The sequence below is a fragment of the Spodoptera frugiperda genome, chromosome 25, assembly GCF_023101765.2.
Source record: "Spodoptera frugiperda isolate SF20-4 chromosome 25, AGI-APGP_CSIRO_Sfru_2.0, whole genome shotgun sequence".
Lineage (NCBI taxonomy): Eukaryota > Metazoa > Arthropoda > Insecta > Lepidoptera > Noctuidae > Spodoptera > Spodoptera frugiperda.
Window position 1 is genome coordinate 8,317,140 of NC_064236.1, and position 26,021 is coordinate 8,343,160.

The following is a 26,021-nucleotide window of genomic DNA, read 5'->3' on the forward strand; positions in this document are numbered from 1 at the left end:
TACTTTACGCAGAGGACATAAAAATACATAAAGTTAAGTTATTTGCGAGTTTGCAAGTTATTTGACTTGTTATGTAGTAGTGATAGTAGAGTACCTACACTTCTGGTGTTTTGAGTGACGGGGTAAAAAAAACTCACATAATTTTATGTAATATACAAAACCTTTATTGTTGTTTTACTAAAACTTAGTACAATTCATACATTATTTAGTTTGTCATGGATCTTATCATCCTTGTTGATATAAAACTAGTGGAAAGGAAATGACAGAATACATACAATGCTTAACACTAAGTCAATGAATTGATGGATAGATTTTCCTATGAATAATAAAATACCTAATTAACAACGTTGGCGAATCGAGATTTCTACATGACATAAACTTATTTCGTCAGACTCTGTACATTTTTAGAACTTTTTTGGCCATTCTTCACAAATAATCAAATATAACTCATAAGACTCAGACGGTTCGAAATGTAACTATACACTTATGAGAACCGTAGATATTGCAAATTTCAACTGAACCTAAAATATGCATTGCTAAAAAACAATCAGTTAACAAAATAAATTATATAATATTTCATTACATAGAATTAGGGAGTCAAATACCTAGTCTCATAAAAAATTAGTTTCAATAAAACCGGAGAATCGCCTAAAATTTTGTATTGCCCATCAGATACTTGCAACTTAGTAACGGTACTAAATAATGGTAAATGTCCATTTTTCTATTTGCCATCCACCGTGTAAAGTCTTTTTATACATGATACAAGAATCACTAAAATACAATTATTCTATCTTAATATGCAGGTCCCTAAACGAATAATATTTAATCAGAGCATTTAATTTTCAGTTCTAAAGTATATTTAAAGTCAGTAGTACTCGAGAGTATACGAGTAAAACGGACAGATTGACTAACAACTAAGAGTTTAACGTACTAACTATACAGTAGCTTAATCTATCTCTAGCTTTCTGAAGCTCCCTTGTACCGCGACGTCTCCGTTCACTACGATGGTGTTAGGCCTCCTCGAAGAGATGATGCCTCTAGTGCTGAGGATTTCCATCGTGTCCAGACCAAGAACTGTCTTTTTCTGATCGTTTACTATCTGCAATGTGTATTTGACCATATCTTCGATTTTTAATGGACCTCCGTATCCCGTTGGTAGGCATTCCACATTTATGTGCTGGTGAAGTTGTTTTAGGTTTGTATGAATCTGTAAAACAATATTTATGCGAGATTTTTAATATGTTCTTTACATTTTTTTAACATCCAAAAATATTTTTTTTTTGTTTTTAAAAATACTTACGTTAAGTCTCTCCGCCATTTTTGGGGTAACTTTACTAACGGCGAAGTCGACGACGTATTTGAGGGCAGTCGGTACGTTTACACAGTGGAACTCCTTGTGACGCATGGGTATCGATTGCTGCAACACATAATGTACCGTCATTAAGTTAAATGGATATCACGAGAGTGAGATCATGTTTGTTTGCCCTCAGTGCGTGACGGGCTTTAATGCATGGACTGTCTAATGTAATTTGATTGCCTGCGTTTATTTTAGGACCACATAATTCCCTTGTTGAATTATCATGACCTGGTTCTAATTTAATGCAAAGTTCAAGCAAAACTACTGCTCTCGACATGCTTGGTACACACCCATATCCGATGGCACTCCCAATGTTTGCTCAAGCTCAATTTTTACGAAAGTTCCCGCGGTCTTTGCGTCATCCGAGAAAATAACCTTGCTCCCTATGTTCACGACACGAACTACATAAGGTATTACCTCATATTGATTATATAAGAATATACAAGGACGGTTACATTGCAGGGCGATTTCAAACATGTGAGATTTCTCGGAAATGGGTGCTTTATCATTTAATAAGGGTAGTGTAGCAATCAGGTTTTAGCAGTACCCAGGTATCTACTTAGCTGTTAATTTTTGTTTGAGTGAATGAGTTACTAAATATAGTGCAAACTTTACTGTCAATAATTATTATTGATATTTTACATGGAGCATGGAGCAGATATCATCTATACTCCACAAAAATTGTGGAGTCCATGTAAAATTTAAATTAAGCTTAGGTATATGTACTGGTTGGTTGTTTAAGTACTGAACTAGTTTCAGAAAACTAAAAGACATTATTGCGAAAAGATTCTAAAAATAATTATACACATTAAAATCTTTACCTCTCCCCATTTCATGAGGCGGGCGAAGTCCGTAGGGTTCCAGGTGGTAATGTGTGCTCCGGTCACCCCGCTGCCGTCCCCGACGTGCACGTAGCCGCACATCTGGTCCATGGAGTCTTCCAGCAAGCTCTCATACACCAGCAGGTGAGCCCGGCACATGTCCCAGCAGTTGAACTTATGAGCGTTGAATTTACCTAACAAAGTAATTTCAAATTGAACACCTCTGCAGCTCTCCACACATTAACGCAAAGCATTACAAAAATCTACAATAAATTAGGCAGTTTACAACTCTTTACGTTTCATTTCATCAAAGTTATGTATTTAGATCAAGTATTGTAAATTTCGCAGTCCAGTTAATTCGCATAAGGTTTCACTAGTATACATGATAGTCGCAGTTGCATCGCACGCATTTTAATATTACGCCATACTTAACAAAAATCTCCTTACTCATATTGTAAACGATGACCCGACGACCCTTGCTGTCTCGAACCGGTGAAACCACTATGTACCTTGAAATTAGGAAATGGTTATGAAATTCCAAGATGGAATTATATCACAGTGAAAATTACATAAGAAGCGTATTCGCAATGCGGGGAACCCGAGACAGTCCGCTGAGTTCAAGGCTCCTTGTACGTGTACGTGGGAACTTTCTACTGGCACATCTATGGAACCAGATGAATGGCCACATAACTAAAATAAAGCTGCGTTACGTAAGGCAGGCACTATCTTATGAAATCATGTTAGTGGGTTAGCTTTGTTGCTATTTGGAACCATTAATTTCACTTTGTTTATTAGCCCTATTTGTGTAATACGAATGTCGTTGATTCATTCATTCACGCTGACATACTGGTCTGTTATTGGTGTGAGTTTTACACGTGTGCAGCAATATGTATGTACATAAACATTAATAAATAGCGGTTTTATCATACCTATGTAGCTGTGTGACAAACATTTAGATATTTACCCGTTGCTAAGAATTTCCTTTAGTTTTGGGTCATCACAGTCGACGTTCTTGAATATTTCGGGATAGTATCTTCTCAAGCTCAGGTACTTCAGCAGGGTTTGTTGGGCCATCGGGATACTGTACTTCTTGTGGCGTAAAAATCGAAGTAGAAATGACTCATCTGTAACAGATGGATGCAATTAATTTAGAACTGAGAAACTAAAATTTCGACTAGATTCATTAACTTCGTAGATAGGTAATAACAGGTCCCCTTTTTTACAGGGGAAAATGTTCCGATGGCTTTGAGGGATTGTCAGACTCTTACTGACTAAAAACCACCCCGTTCTTACTTCTGCTTTTCGAGCCCGAGCCCGGGTACACCCGCTAGGTAGTCCGCTTATAGGTCCCTGGCCCTTAGATCAAGCTATGCAATAGATATATACCTCAATCACAATTTGGCCGCAATTTTAACTTACTAGGTAACAATATATTTTGTAACAAACGAATGGAATATATAAATAAAGGAACCGGTTTACATATTTCGTGGCTGAGTGACATTTAAACACGTTCACATTATTGGACTACAACAATTGATCATGTTGATATACATCTCAAAAATGACGAAAGATTAAATTTTATGACGGATTGTTCAGAGTTGATAGGACGATAGTTGTAGTGGTGATAGGACGCGGCTATGGTTGATTTAGAGCACATTATTTTCGAGGCTAGATAATAAAAAAGTTGTTATAAACTACGAAGCTACTGAGAATATAATAAAGAAAACATATTGGCGAATGGAAATGGAAGGGGACACAGCACAAATGCATGGCTCAGGAAAGGAATGAGGGACAGTAAATTGGGAATATAAAAGAATAGAAAGAACTTGATCAAAATCACAATGAAATAATGCAGCCATTAGGTACGCATGCTTGTGCCTATGTATGTACCTAATTATGTATAGGTAAGGGATTTTTCCTTTTCTCGCCTACCACAAAGATTAAGAAGGATAAACAATAAACCTGTTGGTAGGTAGCTACCTATTTTTAGCCATAAATGTTGAGTTTCGAAAACAACATTTTTATGTGGTAAAAAATAAGAATGAGACGAAATTAAAACGATGTATCCTATAGGTACCTACCTAGGAACTAATATGTACGATTTATACTATACCTACGTAGGTATATTATAAATCGTTCTATTTTAATTTAAGTTACCTACCAACTAGGTATTTGATCATAACGAAAACATCAATAAAATGTATATTTAAAAAAAATAAATTACAACACTTGTCCTTCTACGAATCGATTTTGACGATGAAATCAATTCTATTTCTGCTACACACGGAACAAAATTGATTGATCAAAAGACATTGGGCATTTTTTGGTACTTGGACTTTGGTCATAGAATAAATTTTTGGACCGATGGGACCATTATACCTGCTTTATTTATAGAAAAACCAGTTTTATATTTAGGACATATAGTTTTATAGGTAGGGGAAAAAAGTGAGTGACACTTTAGTGAACTCTGCAATGACCATTAATAATACCTAGTATTTTCCTATGAGCCCAGACGCGAGGCCGTCTTCCCCGTTACCCAGCTATATATATAATTAAAATAACCGGAAAATACGTTTTGTTTGATCAGTCCAGCTGGTTTTTGCTAACTGGTTATTTTTAAATAGTTCAGTAGCAATGACTTCCACGATTACTTCTGGATTCCGAATATGTATTACATTTTATCCATTGGTTTTATCGAGTCCCGTTGGTGTCCATAATTAAAAATATCCTAAGTTTATATCTAGACCAAGTTTCATCGTCCGACGAACTTTAGACCAAATCCGGTCGTTCTCCTTGTAAAAATTGCAAACTCCATTCTATCTTATCATTCAGCAATTAATTATTTGTAATTATAAGCAACATATCTCTCTATCTAACTAGCTATCCTTTCTCTTCGGATGTTCAGGGTTATTAACAGGCGCTAAATTTTAACGAGGTAAAGGTAATCAACCATTTAATTTTTATTAGCAATTATTGTGTTTTTATGTAGCGTGATAATTTTGTAGCCGCAATATTGTTGCATTGCGTCTAAACACGCAGGTGTTTCGGCAAATATAAAACAATTTGTAAACAAAGTGTGGTATGTATCCAATGCCGTAAACAAAGTCATTAATTTCTTTTAAAATCGAAATCTATTTCACATAGTAATGGGTTGATTACTTTGTGAAATAGATTTCAATAGATTGGTACAGGGATTTGCTGGAGAACATATTCAGTACGTACCTTGTCGGACATTTTTGATGTCAATGTTCTGTTGTATCCACTCCCTCATGATGGTCAGCGCCTGTTCCTTCGTAGAGGGACTCTCGCGGACTTCTTTGGCAGCTTCAGCGGTGACATGCTTTGTGGCCATGGTCAGACAGCCCTCTTTGTCAATCTTATCGGTAGAGACGTTCCACGTAGTTGCCACCGTCAGGAGCATACTTGCGGTCGTCATCTTTTAGGATTGTTCTGCGAATAAAAATACAATTTAAAATTGACTATAATAAAAAGGGCATACTACAAACTAATTTTATCTAAAGACATCATAATGCCGGGGCAGTACCAGCAGTGGGAATTTCTGCCGTGACCCTTTTCACAAACGAGATGACGCAACCCAAACCCCCTGATGAAGCACGGCTGGGTGGTGCGCGGTGCCGGAGGGTCAGCGAGTGCCGGCATTCAAGTGGTAGTGGTGTGCGATTGGTCGATGCGAATTTGTATGAGGAGTGAGAGACGCGACGTTGCCACTTCGTTGACAGTTACATTGTTTCTGAGCCAGATGCAAGCATTCGTCATTTGTATGCCACCTATTATCATTTGTACCTATAAGTTGCAAGCATTCGTCACAAGACAAAAACGTCACGGCCTACAAGTAAAAAATTAAAACGTGAAATTAGGCTACAGCCATTTGTCAATACGCCTTCGAAACCCTACAAATCCTGAATTGCGCTATGGTTTCGTTACATCGGCTTGACTAGGGTAGGTGGGATAACTCTGACAATAATGGAATGCTTTCAGGTAAGCTGCAAATCAAATGCAAATTAGGCAATTTTTGAAAGGACAGCTGGACGGGAGTTAGGCTGTCCATATAAAACATTAAAATTTAATGTATGGAGAGTTATCCATTACCATTAATGTTGGTATATCGCGATTTGCAACACACAATACACACATATATCGTGTCTCGCGTAGATCTGCGTTCCGACATACAGCGGGTTAAATAGGTTTGGGCACTTATAAATCTACCCTTAGTCGCTTATACGTAAATATGTATACGGTATTAAGTTATATTTTCTGTGGCCTCTATGAAAGTAACTAGTGACTAGTTTTTATACTAAAATCATACATAAATAGTTATTTTAAGCGTGTTTTCAAATTGCAAACCAAACACTCTTGTTTATTTTCAAAATGATAATTAATTCGCAAATGATAAGTTATTAAGTAATTTATTAGTAATTTGGAACGAGAGGAGGGGAGGGATGGTAGAGAGGCCTTTGCCACGCAGTAGGACGACCATGGCTAAAAATAAATTAAAAAAAAAATTATGAGGTCGGTCGTCGGTTGTGGGCTTCGCCGCAAAAAGAATCGTACAAAATACAAATATGTATTTATAGGAATAAAGTAATATTATGAACTAGTACAAAACTCTATTTTTATGTTTTATTGGATTCCTATAACAATTGCTGTTATTTAAAATGTAAATTGGTCTGTTTTTATCAGCGTTAAAAAATATTTTGAATAAATTTATAGAATGACTGAGGTATTGAAAACAAACAAGACAAACGAATAAACAGATGAATGATAATGTAGTTCATGTATAAACGTTTTTTTCTATACTGATCATTATCTCTGATAATAACTAAGCACTCCATCAGTCCACCACGTAACTATACGCTCTTCGTGACGAGGAGCAGATACTTGCATCACGCAGGCCTTTTACCACTCATCGTTTTTTGACGACGGACTTCCCCACTACACAGTACACTTTTAAGGTGCGTTGCACCTAGGGAAGTTTTTAATAATAGAATCCGGATTTATTTCTTCATTGTGTAAAAATGAACACAAGCTTTCTTAGAGCTGTTTCCTAGATCACATTTTAGTGTTCATCGTTCCTGCTTAGCTCCAAAATTAATGTAGGTACTTTCTTTTAACACCTACCGCTTTGTAAAATCTGCAGATACGTCAAGAGATTCATAATTCATTTAACTTTGAACAATGACTACAATTATTGGTAAATAGATTGGTTCCGCATGTATGTATTCCAATAACAAAATATTGCTATTTCATTGCTTTTTTACTCAATAAAACAACATAATATTAATCAAAGGATTACTTTGTTGTCGCCAATAAAATGAGCTGTAATAGATACGTAGTGGATATTTATTGCTTCAAAGGATTAGGTACGTAACCTAAGTAGAAAATTATTCAGTCGAACATTTTACATCTATGATTAAGCACCTACAAGAACTAAGTAGGTATATACATACCTACCTATTTTGTTTTTCTTCACTATATAGTTATCTAATAACGTATTTTGTAATTTGGTATTTTAAAGTGCGTAATTGATTGCTGACTTTTTATATACGAAATTAAGCTGCTAGCTTGTCAATCATAAATACTTGCATCTGGTCTCGCATATAATTATTATTATGTATGATCTTTGCGATGCGAGGCGAGGCATCTCAAGGCGTTCGTGCTTGCTAAACTTTTCCTTTTTGAAAAATGTGGTTAGTTGCGTTCCAGTCGACTATTTTCATTAGAAGAGCAATAAAAACTCACAGTGTATACCATACCCATCGAGCGATGTAGCCTGCCTATTATCACTACAATTTGCACGTTTTGCGAGCTATGTAATAACTTCAGTTCTTTGGCGAATTTTCACATTTCCAATTTAGTTAGGGCTGAGCGACTGTAAATTTCTAACAGGCTAGAAATCTGGGACTATGTCTTAGTGCCATACGCCTGGAAAGCGAAAACGACCACGGACTGGAAGACGGAACTGAGGAAACTGCAACCAGGATAGGCCTCCCGCTTAGTGGAACCATGACATCGTCAGAATCGCGAGGAGCCAGTGGATACAGATGGCGAGCTGTCGTTAGACGTGGAAGAGTAAGGGAGAGGCCTTTGTCCATGTCGATAATGAGTTTTGGACATTTTGGTGTATTCGGAAACCAAAATCCAATCAGCCCTATCAAATATTATCTAAGTATCTACCAGCAAATGTGCAAAAGTGTTTTCTCACTTACTGTGGTAAAGGAATCCCTCGGTTTTAGAGTTATAGTACTTGTTAACTTTCCTTTGTTTGCCAAACAACATAATACACTTAATAAGCCAATTATTTATAATCTCATGTAGAAAAAGTACGACAGGTCAGAATTCAATTATAATGGACTACGCGTAATAATAGTGAAATTAACTGCATGCTATCTTTTATCTATACATGCATAAAATATTATGTAATAGGTAATGTAAATATAAAACTAGATAGGGATATAGATAATCCCTTTAAGGGCTTTTTTTGAGGGGGGAAAATCATCCAACGTCTTCTCCCGCCTTGGGCGAGGCGAGAGGGAGTGTCAGACTCTTACTGACTAAAAACCACCCTGTTCCTACTCCTGCTTCTCGAGCTGGAGCCCCGGTAAACCCGCTAGGCAATCCGCAGTTCCGGGGTAGTCCGCAGCTCAAAATAGGGCTTAAAATAATATTTTCACTTTAACTACAATTATTGTGACTAATAATAATCCACTAGGGGTAGCCAGTATATAAGGAGGTGCCGTAAAAGGCGTTGCACCATGAGGGTTCTGGGGTAGGTCTACTGAAAGGTCCCGGTGCCTCCTTCAGGTGCTGATGGTGGCCACCGGGGAAGTTTTAGTGAAGTAAAAACTCTACACATTTGTGCCTTCTTCCCCAAAAAGCGAGGCGATTTTTAAGGTTATATAGACCATTCATTGACATTTGAATGAGATTACCTTCTTTCAAAACAACGACATAATATTATTACAATGATTCCAATAGAAGAATTTGTATAAAAAAAATTAGTCAACATCGATGTAGGTAATGACACAGCCAATTTAATTCAAGTTCAATATAATAGATATTTACTAGTTGCATTCAAAAGAACACGTAACAGTGAGTAGTTAGATAAGTAGCAGTATTATAGACACACAAAGCTCTTGTCCGCAATAAAAAGAGTACAACAGTGACAGCTTCATGTAAGTGAGTTTGTTCATTGATATAGTTATTAGGCGTGGCTTCGTTCGTGGTTGAATGTCAAGATTATGAGGTAACAATAACCAGCCCGCGGCGCTCGAATGCGGGCCTACGCGTTTCGTAATATAGTTTCGAGGCTTATTACTTATTACATCACTACAAACAATACCTCAATTCAAACAGAATGATCACAAATAGTGTTTTAATGGAATTGATTAATAATAACATTGTTAATTTTTCCGTATCAGACTTTCTCTTAGCTTGTCATTGTTTTTCTGCTGAGTCAGCTGGTTTTCGGATTTACGAAATGACGATTGCCGCTCTAGAAATAGGTAGGTTAAGTGGATATGATATAATAATAATAATACTGATTATCTACGGATATCATTTATTATACTTAAGTACTATTTATTTTGCAAACACGCATTAAAGTGGTCGGTGTAAATTATCTAACATATTAATAATATTTCCTAAAGAATATTAACAATTTCTACACTAATAACAACAAAGCTAAAAGGCCTTGTTACTACGTGGAACATATGCTATCGAATAATAATTATACTAGAATGTATCGTTGTTGACTAAATATCCTGTTTACAAAAGACCATGTTACTAAATCGGGCGATTGATTAACGGTAAAAAAAGGATCGTTCCAGTAAATTCGATAAGTATCACTCACAATAGTGGTCTAACAAGTTAAATTATAGCAACAGAACTAATTGACAAAATAATACACATTTTAGTTGAACATAATCATTTGACTTTGATACAATGACTTTGCGATCAAGAGTTCAACGGTCAAAAAGTATTTCAAAAGTAAATTGGTTGCATAAGGTCCGTTCATCGTCTTTCGGCCTATCGGTTCTAGTCCAAGGATATCCAGTGAGCTACTCTATGCTAGCCATAATGTTAGCTTCAAACCTTCAAATTTTAACCTTAAAAAGTAAACGTGAGACCGAGTGTCGATAAGTTTCAAAATTTATAAAAACCTTATCGAAATCAATCTGATGTAGTTATTAGCGAAGATGGAACAATCAGGCGAAACAAATCGGGCACTAAGGTAAGGTATAGGTGATCATTGTAGATCGGTGGTTCCGGCAGTTTTGGTTTCTTGAGGGCCAAGTTTAACATTTAGTTGTTTGGGTACAAAGTCAGCCACTTTCCCAACTAATTTTAATACGTTCTCGCCCCATTTCTCTGGTGCTCCGAATGCTAGCTTCTGAACAGCTAACGTGGCGAACCCTGACATTGCTTCAGCGTTGCAGTTCTCTAATTTGCCAATCATGATGGACGCTTCTCTGTACGACGAAGGATGGATCCTTTCAATGACGCTCCTATTAAACGCGCACAGTATTTGACGGATTGCAGACAGGTCGTAGAAAGTGTAATCCTCTGGTGCTTTTGAAGCAAAATCTTCGAGAACTCGAGTAGCGAGGGCAGAGAGCTGTTCCTCGTTTAAATTATAGTTCAGACCGAAGTTTTGTATCACATCGATGTTGCTGAGCGTCATGTTTGAATAGTCTTCTGGTGTTATGGCGATAGTGACCCAATGAAGGATACCGAGCACTTCGTCTGGAATGTTCCCGACGCCGTCGTAGAACTTTATAATTGACTTCCAAATGAACTCGGCTTCAGCTAATGGTAGCCTTTCCTTTCCTAGTTGCAGTAAACATTGCACCACATCTTCCGGTTGCATTGATTGTAGGTCCGATATAGATAGATTATCTTCTATGGGAAGTTCTAGATATTCTTCGCATGTTAGACCGTGCGCTGTTCCGATGTACATTAAAAAGCAAATAGTTATTGGAATTTTGATGTCCATGTTCGTCCAGCGACTAAGCCGTGTCTTCCGTGACAGACGAGCTACAGAATTGACTCGCTCCGTTGGCTTTTGATTTAGCTTGAATCATTATGTATTAACGTTCCAATTACTGTCTAACATTTACTATTATGGCAACCTTTACCTTTATTCGTTCATAAAATAATTAAATAGCAATTCACATGTCATGCTAGAGTAGTTACTCTCTTAGTCCAGTGGTTGTAGAGTAGCAGCTCTGAATTGGAATAGAGTGTGTTCCTAAATCCTAGGCACATGAATAAATAAAAAAACCTTAGAAGAGTTTCATAAAGATAGAAATCAAATAAAAATCTTCATACATTGACAGAACGTGACATAATATTTGCAACGGTGTCTCTTGGTATTTGAACCGGTTACATAGGTACAAGTGAAGGTTTTAAGTACGGAATCGAGTATTACTATCTACATAATTAACCAACTGACCACTTTGTTTGCTTTTCGCCAAATGTTTGGTGTGACCGACAAAAAAAATGTTATGGTAAGTACATATTGAAGTAGGCACTTAATTTACATAATCGCTGACGTGTTTGTAGTATCTCGAACTAAAGTATAACTAAAGTATCTGAAGGTACGTTTTCCGCACAAAAAATTGGCAAGGCTGTATAGGAAGTGAATAAAAATAGGAAATAAATCTCGACTGTCTGATACTCATTCCTATTTAAACTACGGAACTAATTTAGATGAAATATGTTGTAGGACCTTCAATAAGTCACAAACTAGTTTAACGCAACGCAAAAAAACCTTAGCGCGGTTAAAATAAAGAATAAAATTTGAATGGAATTTCGTTTTTAAGGCAAAGCAACCTTTTAATAGTAGATGTCCCAAAATCATATAAAAATTATGGTAATTAACTCATAAACCTTAAAAACGCTAATAATCGCCATCTGCCCTTGCCCTACATCGCATCTAAGTTGATGAAAATTATGTGAAAATCTGTCGTGTAGTTTTCGAGCTTATCTTTACATCTACAGACATATAGTCGAACTGTGGGAATTAATTAACCTATTCTTGGTTGTTGTAGCGTTTTGGCAACACCTAAGTATATAATAGGTTGATAATATTTAGGGTAATTCTATGGTAATAAATAAATACAATTAAAGACAAAACTGTTTTATCTTTTTGACCATTAATGGTTTAATAATACCTAATTTTTATTATCATACTTAGAATCTTTATTTAGCTATGTATACACATTTTATTTAGTTTATTCTTTTATATACTTGATTTCGTTAACAAGTTAGGTCATTGACCAGAATAAGTTTATTTTTAACAAGGATTGGGTACTCCAACACACGACAACATAAATATTTTCGTTATGATCGCTAGGAAATTTCATTGTCTACTCCGTAGGATGGATTTAGATGCTGAAATTTATTTGAACGATACGAAATTTTTCCGTCACGTAATGATATTTTTGATAACCATATTATTTTAATTTTATAGCTTAGGAACTAGCGGACCTAGCGAACTTCCTACCGCCACTAACATTATTTTTCTCACCATTTAAACCTTCCCTGCACTTCCACAAATAATTCAAAACCAAAATTTGCCAAATCGGTCCAGCCATTGTCGAGTTTTAGCGAGACTAACGAACAGCAATAGATTTTTATATACAAAGAAGATTAAAATAACTTATTATTATGTATATGAGTAATCTGCCAAGGCAATTAGGTACCTAATCTATCAAATGTGATAAGTGGATTCTATCTTTGTTGTGTCACTTTAGAGGTTGTTAATTGGTCATGATCATTCAAAGGTGCTAATGACAGTGACAAGGGTCATGTCATATAATCGCCATTCGTTTGATGAATGTCAAGTTCGTGTGCAGATGTCATCAGTTAAGTCTAATCAGTTAAACATACATATATAACTTCACGCCTGTCTCCCAGTAGGCAGAGACAATGGACTGCCAATTGCTACGACTCTTACATACCTCTTTCGCTTCATCAACAGTCATCAGTCTTTTCATGCGTGCTCGTCGGTTAAAGGTACTTTTAATACCTGAATAAAATATTATCTGCAACATAATAGTGTTAATGACTAGCCAGTTATGCTCGCGACTTTATCTGCGTGGATTTCGTAGCATGCCGGTTTTTTTTAAATCGTTATATAAATGGTATAGGTATGCTGTTTAGCAAAGCTATCAAATGGTGAAAGAATTTTTAAAACCAGTCCTGTTGTTCTTGTGTGAAACCATTACAAATATACATGTATGTACCTATGTAATATTTCCTCTTAATAATAAATGTTTGTACGTATAGATTTAAACTGCTATGTCCATGAACTGCAATAGGATCCTAATTAAATTTATTTAAATTAACTAGCAAGTAATAAAATTATTATTAACGGCTTAGTAATTAATGATAATATTTTTTTTATTAGTCCCCTTTACACTTTGCAGTATTTAATTCGCGGCTTTGCAGCATAGAAATGGTTTTACTATTTGGCAAAATAAGTACCGCATTTCAGAAACCAGAACCGTAGTACCTAGTTCCATAATTGACCAAGGTTTAGGTATAATTAATTATGTACCTACCGCACGAGGGGAAGTACAAGTATCATAAATATAAGCAAAAAAAAGGAGTAGAGACAGAGACAGAGTATATATTTGTCTCTCTCTAATTTTATAATCGTCTCTTCTCGAAGGTCTTTAGCATAGCCATCCTTGAGCTAAGTTGAGTTAATGCCTCCACTATGCCTGAGAGTGTTAAAAAGCGTTTTAAAAAGATCAAGAGATGAGAAGAGAAAAGAGTCTTTTAGGGAATTTGACGAAGAGTTTCTCACTTATAGATATCGTATCTACCAAATAAAAAAGTTGCTGTGAAATATTGACTAGTAAACAATCACACGCAGCAAATGGCGAAATTGTAGGAAGAGGTATTTTTGTCCAATCACAGAAGCTATAAAATAATAACCGTCCAATAGTGTGATAAATCCCTGTTGGATTAAAGGTTGAGGAGGTTAAAGAGGTTCACGCTAGCGCCATTTGTTGAGCAAAAATACATTAGGCCCCATTATAATATTAGGTAATACGGAGTATAGGCTTCAGTGCAGATACAGACCTAGGACTTATACGTAATATCAATTACTGAATGAAAAACGCGTTATACGCATTTTTTCTTTGTTAATTACGACTAATTAACAATTTTTAAATAGAGATTCAAACATAGCGTTATTTTTGACCTAGTTTTGGTGGTCGCAATTATTATAGGCCTAGTTTACACATAAGAAACATAATTACAGCAAGTACTTTGTTATAAAATACGTTACATATGTATAATTAATTCATGTTGTCTATTTGAGTGTAATTACGAACTTGTGTAACGCGATTTTGCATAAGGTTGCCAAATACTTTTGTTAGTTAATAATATGTATATACACAATCTTTTTATTTATTTATTCAATTTTATCTACGTTCGTTGGTGTAGAAAATGTGTCGAAATTAATAAATAATGTATCGAGACGAGATAACGAACGAAAATTAATTCTCGTTTTTGTGAACATTATTCTGCGTTGTTGAACTTCGGACGTTTATTTTTAAAATTTATTTTTCGAATGTCGTTTTTAATGATTGTGCTATGATTAGCTATGATGACATTGTCTATAGTTGACAAGACAAATGTCAAATTTAAAATCCAGTCGAACGAGTGAATCGCAAATTCAAATTGCAATGGCTCGACATAAGTTTTGACATAATTTGTCGAATGTCAGTGTCAATTCTATACATTAACATTTCTATTAACTCGTTTGACTAACGTTTACGTCGTGTAGCTGCTCTATTAAGAGGTCTCGGGTTCAGTCGGGTTCATTTTATTAGTTATCTACAATAAAATATTCAAAAGCACTTAATCGTACATTCATTCATTGATTTGACGATATATACTTCGTGAACCAATGATTTTTGACGTAAATCTGATGACGTCATAAGTTACAATCTCATGCAAAATTCATAGAAATGTATCGTTTTTACATTTCAATAAAAGTATTATTATACTATAGAATTATAGATATATCAACTGCACTTTTTATGGTCAGCCAAAATAGTGTACGTATTCAAAGCTTGAAATTGATCATTCTCTTTTTATAGATCCGTTTCTTAATTGAAACTGAATCAAAAATATGCTAATGAATTAGATCTAATCACTGGCGTCACTAAATAAGAAGATAATGAAAACCAAGGTCAAAACTATTTTTAAATTGCAATAGGTAATATTGCATAACATGCATAATTTTGTAAATCATACAATCGAGCCGGTGTTCCGGCAACCCGTTACGTGTTTCACGGCTCCGTTCATGTTCATAAATAAATCATAAATTGGGATTCACATAACGTCTAAAAACCTATTTGGGTTTTCTTAAAAACATTATAAATAGACCATATTTTTTATTATTATTTTGAATTTGAATAATCTCGAAAACAGCTATGAACAAGTTTTTGTGTTGTTTCACAAATAGAATCACGACAGAATAGAATGCAAATTTGTTATAAAATAGTGTACCTATTGCAACACACACGAAACACTAGATATGTTTGTAAATGACTCAACTAAATAAACGTATCTATTGTTTATAGAAAGGTGTGATCAATGTTTATAAATACATATAACTTACTTTACCACAACTGCTAGGCTCCTTTTGATGACCAAAGGATGTTACTTCCTAGCAGGCAATTCTGAAATAAAGAAAAGCATTTAGTTAATTAAGATATTCTCTTTACAAAACATGATTAAAATTTAGAACTTTTCGCCAGTTGTGCCATGAGTTTCATGTAGTAGTGCAAAGAATTTTATAGTTATTTCAAAAGACCCCAACTATCAGTTTGTATGACACAGGAGCGAACCAACCAGAGACTCGCAAGACGGTCGTCACACTAGTTAAATAAAAAACCACGTTATAAGCTAGATATAATGTTATCTAGAAAAAAAAAATTTGAACTGTTTTGGTTCTGAAATTACAGAACTGATCTATACATATAATAAAATCGTAGAAAAGTGCTGTCTGTACATTGAAAATAAAAATAAAAAAAATAGCAGGGGTTATTGTTATGTCGATGTCGAACCCAAAAATGTAATTAACTTTTTTTTTGTCTGTTTGTCTGTTTGTCTGTTTGTCTGTTTGTCTGTTCGTCTGTGCGCGCTAATCTCAGAAACGGCTGATCCGAGTTGGATGCGGTTTTCACGAATATATTGTGGGATGCTTAAATTTACATTTAGTGTTTGTTTCATGTCAATCGGTTCATAAATAAAAAAGTTATGTCAAATTAAAGAATCACGTCGAACATTCTATGCTTATACCATTAATCTCCGCAACTATTTGACGGATTTGGTTGAAATTTGGTACAGATATAGTTTAGAACCTTAGAAAGGACATAGATATATTTTTATTTCAAAAATCAAAAAGTAAAATAAAAATAAAATAAAAATAAAAATAAAATAAAAATAAAATAAAATAAAAATAAAATAAAATAAAATAAAAATAAAAATAAAAATAAAAATAAAAATAAAAATAAAAATAAAAATAAAAATAAAAATAAAATAAAAATAAAAATAAAAATAAAAATAAAAATAAAAATAAAATAAAATAAAATAAAATAAAATAAAATAAAAGTAAAAAAAATAAAATAAAAAATAAATTTATTCCGGACATACAGCGCCATCTATTGTTCAATTTCGTACTTATAGTACGTAATTGAACAATGTCGGGCTGTTCCTATACTCCGTAGATAGATGGCGTTGATCGCGCAATGGTGTAATTACAATAGGGATGATGACAGGGTATGAAAATTAAAAATCTAATTAGTCCGTCAGTTAGGTAATAAAAAAATATTAGACACGTATTTTTTTATTTTGTCATATAAGATAACAATACTTAGATAAAACGAATCAAAGTTTAGGAGTGGGAGCTAACTACGTCACTATAGAGTATAAAACGTACTCTAAAGTGACGTCACGCGATATTTAAAATCGATATATCTTCGAAAGTATTTGTTTCCGTAAGAAAATAAAAAATACGTGTCTAATATTTTTAAATAATCTACAAGACGAACATTAAAATAAAAATTAGTCATCTACCCTATTGTTCAGTTCATGTTATTGTTTTAATTCATTGGAAATTTGTTTTTACAAAATAGTAAAAAGCAATGAAAAATATAACATAATACAACTTTTAGTACAAAGAAAACGCTCTAACGGAGTATAGATAATTCTATGTCGATCGTTACACGACTTCGGTTCATGTTATTGTTTTAATTCATCGAAAAAAAGTTAACAAATAGTAAAAAGGTATGAAAAAAATTATATCAATATAATTAAACTTTTAGTACAAAGAAAATGCCCGAACGGAGTATAAATAAATAATCCAAGTTGTCTTTATCCTCGATAGATGGCGTTGGGAGCGAAATAGATTGCGCTATGGTTTTGTTACAATTATTTGGTTGGGTATCGGCCGAGCGCTTCGGTACTATTGTAGAAAATATTATCAGTCGTATGATTATTTGTCTGTAGTGGTCCTGCTGTTTCGTATATTCTAAATTGGTTTCGTTGTATTTGTCAATTAATAAGTTTATTTGTTGGGTTTTCCTGGTTTTCTGGTTAAACTTTTTAACGTAGGTTTAGTTTGATATCGATTATTAGTAGTTACTGTAGTTAGTTTTTTTAATAAAATTGTAAGTCTAATTTATAAATTAATTAGATTAGATTTAAGTCGTTTCTTTTAAATTATTTAGTTTAAGCTTGGTTATTATAGCATAAAGGATAGGTTCTAATATAATTTCTTTTTTAATTGTTATAAATTCGTAATTCGTAGCTTTCTTTAGTTTTAAGTTAGTTTTCATCTTAAGTTCGGAAAGATTATAATATTTCTTTAGTTAAAGTCCGTTTTTAAACTATTTTTTCAATGCCCTAAGTGAGTATACATCTATTAAATTCAAACGCAGAGCTCATTATGTTGATTTTTGAAGAGTTCCCTGGAATATCTTCCACATCTCATTTTTGAAGAGATCCCGCGAGATCGGGAACTATGTGGTTAAAACCAAAAATTTGCCGGAAGTCACTATTCCACGCGAACGAAGTCGCGGGCAAAAGCTATTTGAAATAAATCTTGGAAAGCCTACATTTCAAAGAGTACTTAACACAGGATATTTATTTAATAGTATTGTGAAATATGTTGGCAAATACTAGTGTTTCTATAAAAACGTAGTTGTGGTACCTATACCTTGTGTAGAATAAGAGAAAGTGCCAGTGTTTGTTTAGTTGTCAATACCTATCACTTAGCAGTTTTTCAGGTATCAATATTAGATAGATAAGTACCTAATGACCTACTTGCACATATCACCGTTCCGTCTGTAATAATCATCCAACTCACAATTTTGTCTTAATATAAACCATGTCTTTTTTTGAGGGGTAAAATGGACCAATGACTTCTCCCGCCCTGGGCGAGGCGAGAGGGAGTGTCAGTCTCTTACTGACTAAAAACCACCCCGTTCCTACTCCTGCTTATCGAGCCAGAGCCCCGGTAAACCCCCTAGGTAATCCGCAGCTCCGTATAAACCATGTCCTGGGTTAACAAATAAATAATATGCTTTAATGTATGTGAAGCATATTTTTATATCGGAATTTACAAAAAAAAAACTCATACGAATAAGGAAAAAATGTAAATCACCTACAGTCGCGACAAATATGTCGATGTAACTAAATAATTAACACCTCATTACAAGAGGCGATGTCCGAGTAGCTTTAGAAATTGAACACATAATGATTTGTACAAATATTACAACTACAGTCGGTGCTAATTATTATTTAATCAAGTGATTGAAAAGGTCGCATTAAAAATCAATATTTAATAATCAGTTGTAATTCTTTTAAACAGGTTTAGAATAGGAAGTATCGCAGAATTTCATATAGCATTTTTTAAAGGGGGGGGGGAAATTCAATGACTCTTCTCGCTTTGGTGGAGGCGAGGAGGAATATCAGACTCTTCATGAGCTAGAGCCCTGGTAAGTAGTCTGCTCTGGTTAGGCATCAGCCCGATATAGGTACAACTATCTATGCGACATACCAGACTAAGACTTAGAACCACAATATATGGGTATAGAAAAAACATCGTTCTTATTTGTAATGAATGTAATCAATATTACATAATATTATAATTATTAACATAGGTTAACCATTACAGAAGAATAAAATAAAATTATAATACCGTAGCTGACTGACAGGAAACGGGACAAGATGGTATAATTGCTTATAGTAATGGGTCAGCAAAGCAGATGTGGTCAAAAGCTAGTCCCTACACACTTTCCATTATTTTCCTTGTGACAGACTGCGCCAAAAAGTCTACAGACAAAGAGGAATTGCAAGAGACCATGAGGAGAGCTGTATCGGAGATAAATATATTATTTTTTTGGGAAGTTATTAGATACTATTATAATAACACCTGATTAAAGGTAACCTTGTCAAAGAAGAAATACTAGTGATCTCATCGCTTGATTTTACTAAAGAAGTGGAATTGTAAACATTAGGAAGTAGGATCTATACAATATTCTCAGAATCGTGAGTCGTGTCTTCAAGGTGATAGTGAATAAGTCTTTTTCTAGTCAAACAATGTCTTATAATAAGGTAAAACTTAATTATTTTGATTAGTGTTGCACCTCTGACTTCTTCATCATTTATCTTCAGGTGAAACAGAGGTCAACCGCAAACGAATTCCGTGTAAAAATTAAATAATTATCGTTATTTATTAAAGTGACCTTTAAATGATATAGGTACCAACTTATATCAGCCTAACCTTTTCAAAAATTATAGCGTATAATCTAGTAGATTTTTTATTTACGACTGTTACATAAGGCTGCAGGAACTGACTGGCTACAAATTATTCTAATCATGTAATTAAGCTCTAACTACGTACGTACCTAATGTTTTTGACGGTACATTTCTCACTCTAAATGGCGTCGACTCCGAACCGAAGACTTATTTCAAAAATGGTTACCGATACGATCTGGATCGGAAATACGTCCCACTTACATCATTTTATTACTGTAACTTATCTAAACAACAATCAAGACCATGATATAGTACGTAAAATTACGTGTTAGTTGCTACATTATGGCACATAACCGTGTTACTCTCGACTCCTCAAAATTTTCTCTTTATTTCATGGCCGTGTGTTTTGAAAGTCTAGTTTATTAGACTCCCTGGAGATCTACTTGCCTGAAGCAGTCAAAGAATACATTCTTCCTCGTTCTTCTCCATTCGAAGCAACACTTTGGAACGAGCGCCTAGCTTCACTGACGGACGGACTGACGGACAATTCAATTTGACGTTTCAACAGCGTCTAATTTAGGATTAAATTGAAATGCTTTGACTTTGACTTGACTTTGACTTTCTTTAGTTGTATCTTTTACTTTGAATTGTCTAAAAGATTCGCATCGCTATTAAGTATTCCTAAATCGTTGCAATATCCAAAAATTCAAACTGTGATCTGCCTGTAAAATATGTATAATACGTAACAATTATAAATAAAGAAATGTCGTTTGCAATTTTCATGAAAAAAGAGAGTGCTCACTACTTAGTTGTATTGTTGTATATTTCTTAGTTGTATTTTCCTCAGTCAAGAACTAAAGCAGAACACATTTTTACCCGAGATATTATAAGGACAGTAAGAAACGTGATAATAATAATTAAGTGATCTATAATTGCAAGTTGTTAATAATTGCAAGTGTACTTAGGTATTTTTATAATTACAGGTTATAAGTATACGTAGTTATAAAGATCATCGGGTATATCTTTTGTTATCTTTTTAAGCAATAGGGAAAAAACGAGTAATCGATTTACTTGTCTTGGTTGTAAGTGATCTGATGACTTATTATTGCTGGCCTATTACAAAGGATCCATACACTTTTTCTTGAAGGTTTCTAGGTACAGCTTTTTTTTTGAGGTGCGTAGATTATCTTGTGTCTCCTTCTCTTACTGACTAACAACCACCCCGTTCCTACTCCTGCTTCGAGTCGGACCCCGGTACCCCGTTAGTCCATTCCCAGCTCCAGTTAATCTACAGTTAACGTCTAGTTTTTCCTTGAATAGGTTATAAGTTACACTTAACTACGCACACGCTGACAAGCGTAAATGTTTCGTTTTTTTAATTTGATCTAATTGTTCGCAAAGAGGCAATAACAATTAAGTTTCTTCAAAATCGGTACGGGAAACAATTATTAATATGTCTTAGGAAATTGTTTGATTAACCACACATAATTATTTGTTCGTACCTACCTAATCCATATTCGAACAAAGGCAGGTGTCTGGTGAAAACCACAAGTGCACCGCTGTGGTGTTCCACAGTGGAACTGCTACTAGACGTAGAACTTCTACTGCTCTACTTAACTAATTGAATGATTAAGTTAACACATAAATTATGCAGTCAGTGTAATGCTTAAAGACTTAAGAAGGCGTCATCAATTCTTAATCGATATGCTTTTATGATGATATGCATGAAGCTAAAAAAGTTGATAACTACATAAGGTTAGTTATATAGATATTAAGTAACGCTATATCGTGCGATTCCACTCTTAAATATAAGTAACGCTGTAGTTTCTGTTTCTAATCATATAATAAAGACATGAGTTTTGTATTGGTACTACGTTGTAAATTGATATCCCTACTCGATCACACAAAACAAAATAATTTTATTAGTAAAAAAAACCCGCAACTTTGCTCGCGTGTAATAAAATAAAAAGGATCCCGTAGAAGGATCTCCAACCTTCTACCGCAAAATCCCCGACCACAAAAACATTAATATTATTATTTATCAATGTCCCCGACAGTGACTGTAATGAAAAAAGAAACAAACACACTCTCTTAATGACACTATTTATAGTGTGGATTTACCGATCTACGTAAGCAGCTCATAAAACAGGTTTTACTACTAACCTTGTCCTAAAGTACACGCGCCTATTGCAAACAGGTACCGGACTATATATATAAGAAATATTGATATCTATAAAGTAGACAGACCACTCGGTTTGCATGCCCCACTGAAGTTCTTATCAAGTTACATACTTCACGTAATAGAAGAAGATAGTCCTTTCGACATGGGACGAAGATGAACGAGGAAAATAATCTGATTTTAATAAGAAGAATTATTATTAAATGGTGTAGGAAAAATGTTCTGTTTGTAGGCAAAAGACTACATCTGTCGACTGTCCCATTTACTGTTTAATTTTTATCACAAAATTAAGCAAATTAGTGAGATAAATTATACTTAATTTACTTTCAAAATATAGCGGCCAATGATTTTCAATATTATTCTCATTGAAAATTTAGGCCATTTTGGTAACAAATAATTTACATGAATTTTGCGAAACTCTTTTCGTACAGTATATTTAATAGGATCTCATCAACTATATTCCATAATGTTTAAGTATCTATTATGTAAGCAAATGTATTGAATTTACTTAAATAAGTAGGTAATCAAACCTTGGCGTCGGGACAAAACAACAAAGCCTTCATATTTTGTTGACTAAATACAAATGCACAAAATTAGTTTCCTGTATCAAAATACGGTCATAGACCTCGCTAAAATGTTTGATGGACACACTTTTAATGGTATTAATTAGTTGTTGTTTGTTCCGTATCTAGTCTAAAATTACATTTATGGAGACATCTACCTACATAAAAATATTAATACAAAAAAAACATATAAAGAAACCTTGAAAAATCATCTAGGAAGTAAACCCGTCTTGCGCCACCGCTACGCAAATCGTTTGGCCACTGTGTCGCCTGGTGGTAAGCGATGAAGCGGGATAATATATATTAAAACATATAGATTATAACATTGAGACTATTGTTGCATTCATAATAATAATAGTTATGATCCGTAGAACCTGTGTAGCTATTGTTAGAATAATTAATGTACGGTAATTAATCACATTTACACGCTCTGTAGATGTTCAGTTAACACCATTATTTGTTTTTGTAGCACATTGTCTTTGAAGATGGGGAAGAACTTTAATTATTTTTATTCATTTGTAGATTCTTATCTACCTATTCTAAATAAATTAGAATATAAAAAATAACTTTAGTATAGGTACGTAGTGTACTTTGTCTTTACGCTATTTTCAGGAAAGCGTCTTTCTGTGTTTATTATCTTAGAAACTTTGCCTACTTAGCGTCTACTTTAGCCGCCTTTGCTCACATCTTGAATGCAAAATATGGTATCTATACTAATGTTGCATTACCACATAACCAAATCAGCGGGCACGTAAAATGAAATAGCTTCTATCTCGAATAAATGTGAGAAATATTTAAAATCGTGACTGTAGAAGTGTAGAGTGACCGTGATATTTGGTACCTACTAATATGAATATTCAAACAAGTTGGATCGCCGGTCTACGGTACGGGCTCTCGTCTGATCTCGTGTGATCGTGTGATACGGGCGGGGGCGGGCGCGGGCTACAGTGACACCGGCGCGGGCGCAGGCGTTGTTGATTCATGCATGTTACGGAGCCACGCTAGTAGACCTCGTTTTAAATTATGTAACAAACATAAACGTATTTTCGTAATGTACCTATATGTATCCAAAATTGCAACATTTGGGACACCGACATTGTTGGTACTCACTAAATCATATGTACTTATCTAATTATCACTATCTGCTTTTACATTATTATGTATTGTATTGTCAAACATAACATGTTTATAATATTTTTATTACTTTGCCGACTCGTTAATATCAGTATATTAGCAAGTTATAAAAGTGTTACGAGTACATGTAACAATATTTTTTTCAGCTTTAAATAAAAAATGGTTATCGAGTGTTTTATTGGCAAACTTTTACTTCATCGAATTGTATAATTACATGTAATTACAGATGCGCAAGGTTGTCCAGCATTTATGGACCGAAGGCATTTTGGTTACATCGATACTCGTATGGTATAACTATCGTCTGAGTCGAGATAAATATTTGGGTCATTGTTAAAGAACTATGTCATAATGTATGGTGGAGTAAAGTTAGCATTTTTGATTAATGTGCACCTCACCTTGCTAATCTACATAAACGATAAATCAACGCAACTCATTTAGAGATTGGTAATAGATATCATATTATACTGTTTTATTCAAAACATTTTACTATTTCAAGGTTTTTCAAAGATTATTTTTAACCAATAACTAACTTGGTAGATTGTTTGAAGATATTTTTGTTTTTAAAATAAGTATCGGTTGCAAAATCTTTCTGATTTGGTGTGTTCACTTTAAAACAAACGTAATATGGATTCTACAAAAATATAGTGATTACGTTCGCACTTAGCTTATATATCTACTACAAAAATATTATACTATGCCTATAAAACGTATTTCTTTGCACAAAATGTTAGCTAGCAAAACAAAATATATTGATTTAAATATGTTTATCTTTCCGTGTGGACTTTATAAGTATTTGCCAGCTGTTTACTGATGTTTAAACTTATTTACTAATTGCTAGACCAACCAGGCCTTGTACATTAGGTACATGATAATGTAATGCAAGTAAACTTAGTTACGAACCTAAATACATGCCTACCTGATTTTGTAACGCGGGTCTTTCTCTCCCATAGAGATACACGGGTCAAAATCCACCAAGTTACATGAATAGAAACAAATTTTTGAAAAAATATAGTTGCGAAATGATTGCTTTTTTCTAAAAAGGAAGGTGCAGTTTAGCCTTGTGAATTAAGCAATAGTTTTTTAACAACCGCAATACTGTCAACCATATTAATATTGATATCGAGAAATGTGCAAAGAAAAGAAGCTCTTTCTCACTTTTGACCCGCTTTACTTCGAATGTGTTTACATAATTATGTGACCAACCGATAAGTACCTTGAACCACCAAAAGTTTATTGCTAAAGTTAGTGTTTTATGCAAACATTTGCTTTGAATAGTGGACTTTTCTCGTGAGAGTTTTAGGTCATTCTTATTTTGATGTGTCTGGATAAGAATGTCAAGTCAAACATTATGAATGTTAAAAAAAAGTTTTGTAAATTCACTTTCAACTTTAAAGGTAGACTTAGGCTTTTAACGGTAGTGTTTATGACAAACCCCTCTTAACTGTGACGTCACAGGCTAAACTAAACTGCCAGGAAAACTAAATTAGTGTTCGAGAAACATGTTACAATTGTACAAGTATAATATTGTGTATGTACTCGTACCTATGTATAAAGACTCGAATCCTGTTTTAACTTTGGCAGGCAGTATTTCCACATTCAAAAGTTGAGCTCTTAATAAAAAAATGCTATTGCCACGTTGTAATAAAAAATCCATTTAATACAAAATGCGTGAGTGTCTTTTAAGTGCGTAGTTAAATTTTTTTTGAAGTTAAATGGGATATGGGATTATACGAGTAATGTGCAATTATTTTTAATTGATATGCCATTAGTCACTTTGAGGAAGCCATTTGTAAACCTAGGTACAATAGAAGATTTCAAAACGATATTTTGTTGCTATTGATTTATAAATTGAAACTGAACACTTTCCTAATGTTATTGTAATAATTCACGCGATATTTTTGATAGGTATTTCGACTTTTATTAGTACCAAAAAATATTATATAAACAATTAGGTTTATTTATTTATACTACAAATATAATATAACTAAATAAATCACTGGCAATTAATTTCATTTTTATAAAGATAATCGAAAAAAAAACTTACGTTGAGACGTTTTCGCGCGTAAGCAAATCCGGCAGGGGCCGCTGCAGCGTGCTCGACGACGCACAAACGCGTTATGACCAACCCTGCCGCTGGAACCTGCGTCTTCTACTATGATTAC

At 34.1% G+C, this 26,021-nt stretch overlaps 2 protein-coding genes across 2 annotated transcripts; both read right to left on the bottom strand.

Moving 5' to 3' along the window:
- Positions 1–141: 141 nt before the first annotated feature.
- LOC118265087 (clavesin-1) lies at positions 142–26,021 on the bottom strand. The gene is made up of 8 exons (XM_035577803.2): positions 25,904–26,021; positions 15,839–15,899; positions 5,401–5,628; positions 3,143–3,302; positions 2,626–2,687; positions 2,179–2,372; positions 1,301–1,417; positions 142–1,207 (listed from the first exon to the last, which is right to left on the bottom strand). Exons 3-8 carry the CDS (start codon positions 5,612–5,614, stop codon positions 947–949), a joined length of 1,008 nt encoding a protein of 335 aa, XP_035433696.1. The 5' UTR covers positions 5,615–5,628; positions 15,839–15,899; positions 25,904–26,021; the 3' UTR covers positions 142–946.
- Positions 9,741–11,369, bottom strand: LOC126912363 (uncharacterized). The gene has a single exon (XM_050704128.1). The coding sequence runs from the start codon at positions 11,189–11,191 to the stop codon at positions 10,445–10,447; it is 747 nt and encodes a 248-aa protein (XP_050560085.1). The 5' UTR covers positions 11,192–11,369; the 3' UTR covers positions 9,741–10,444.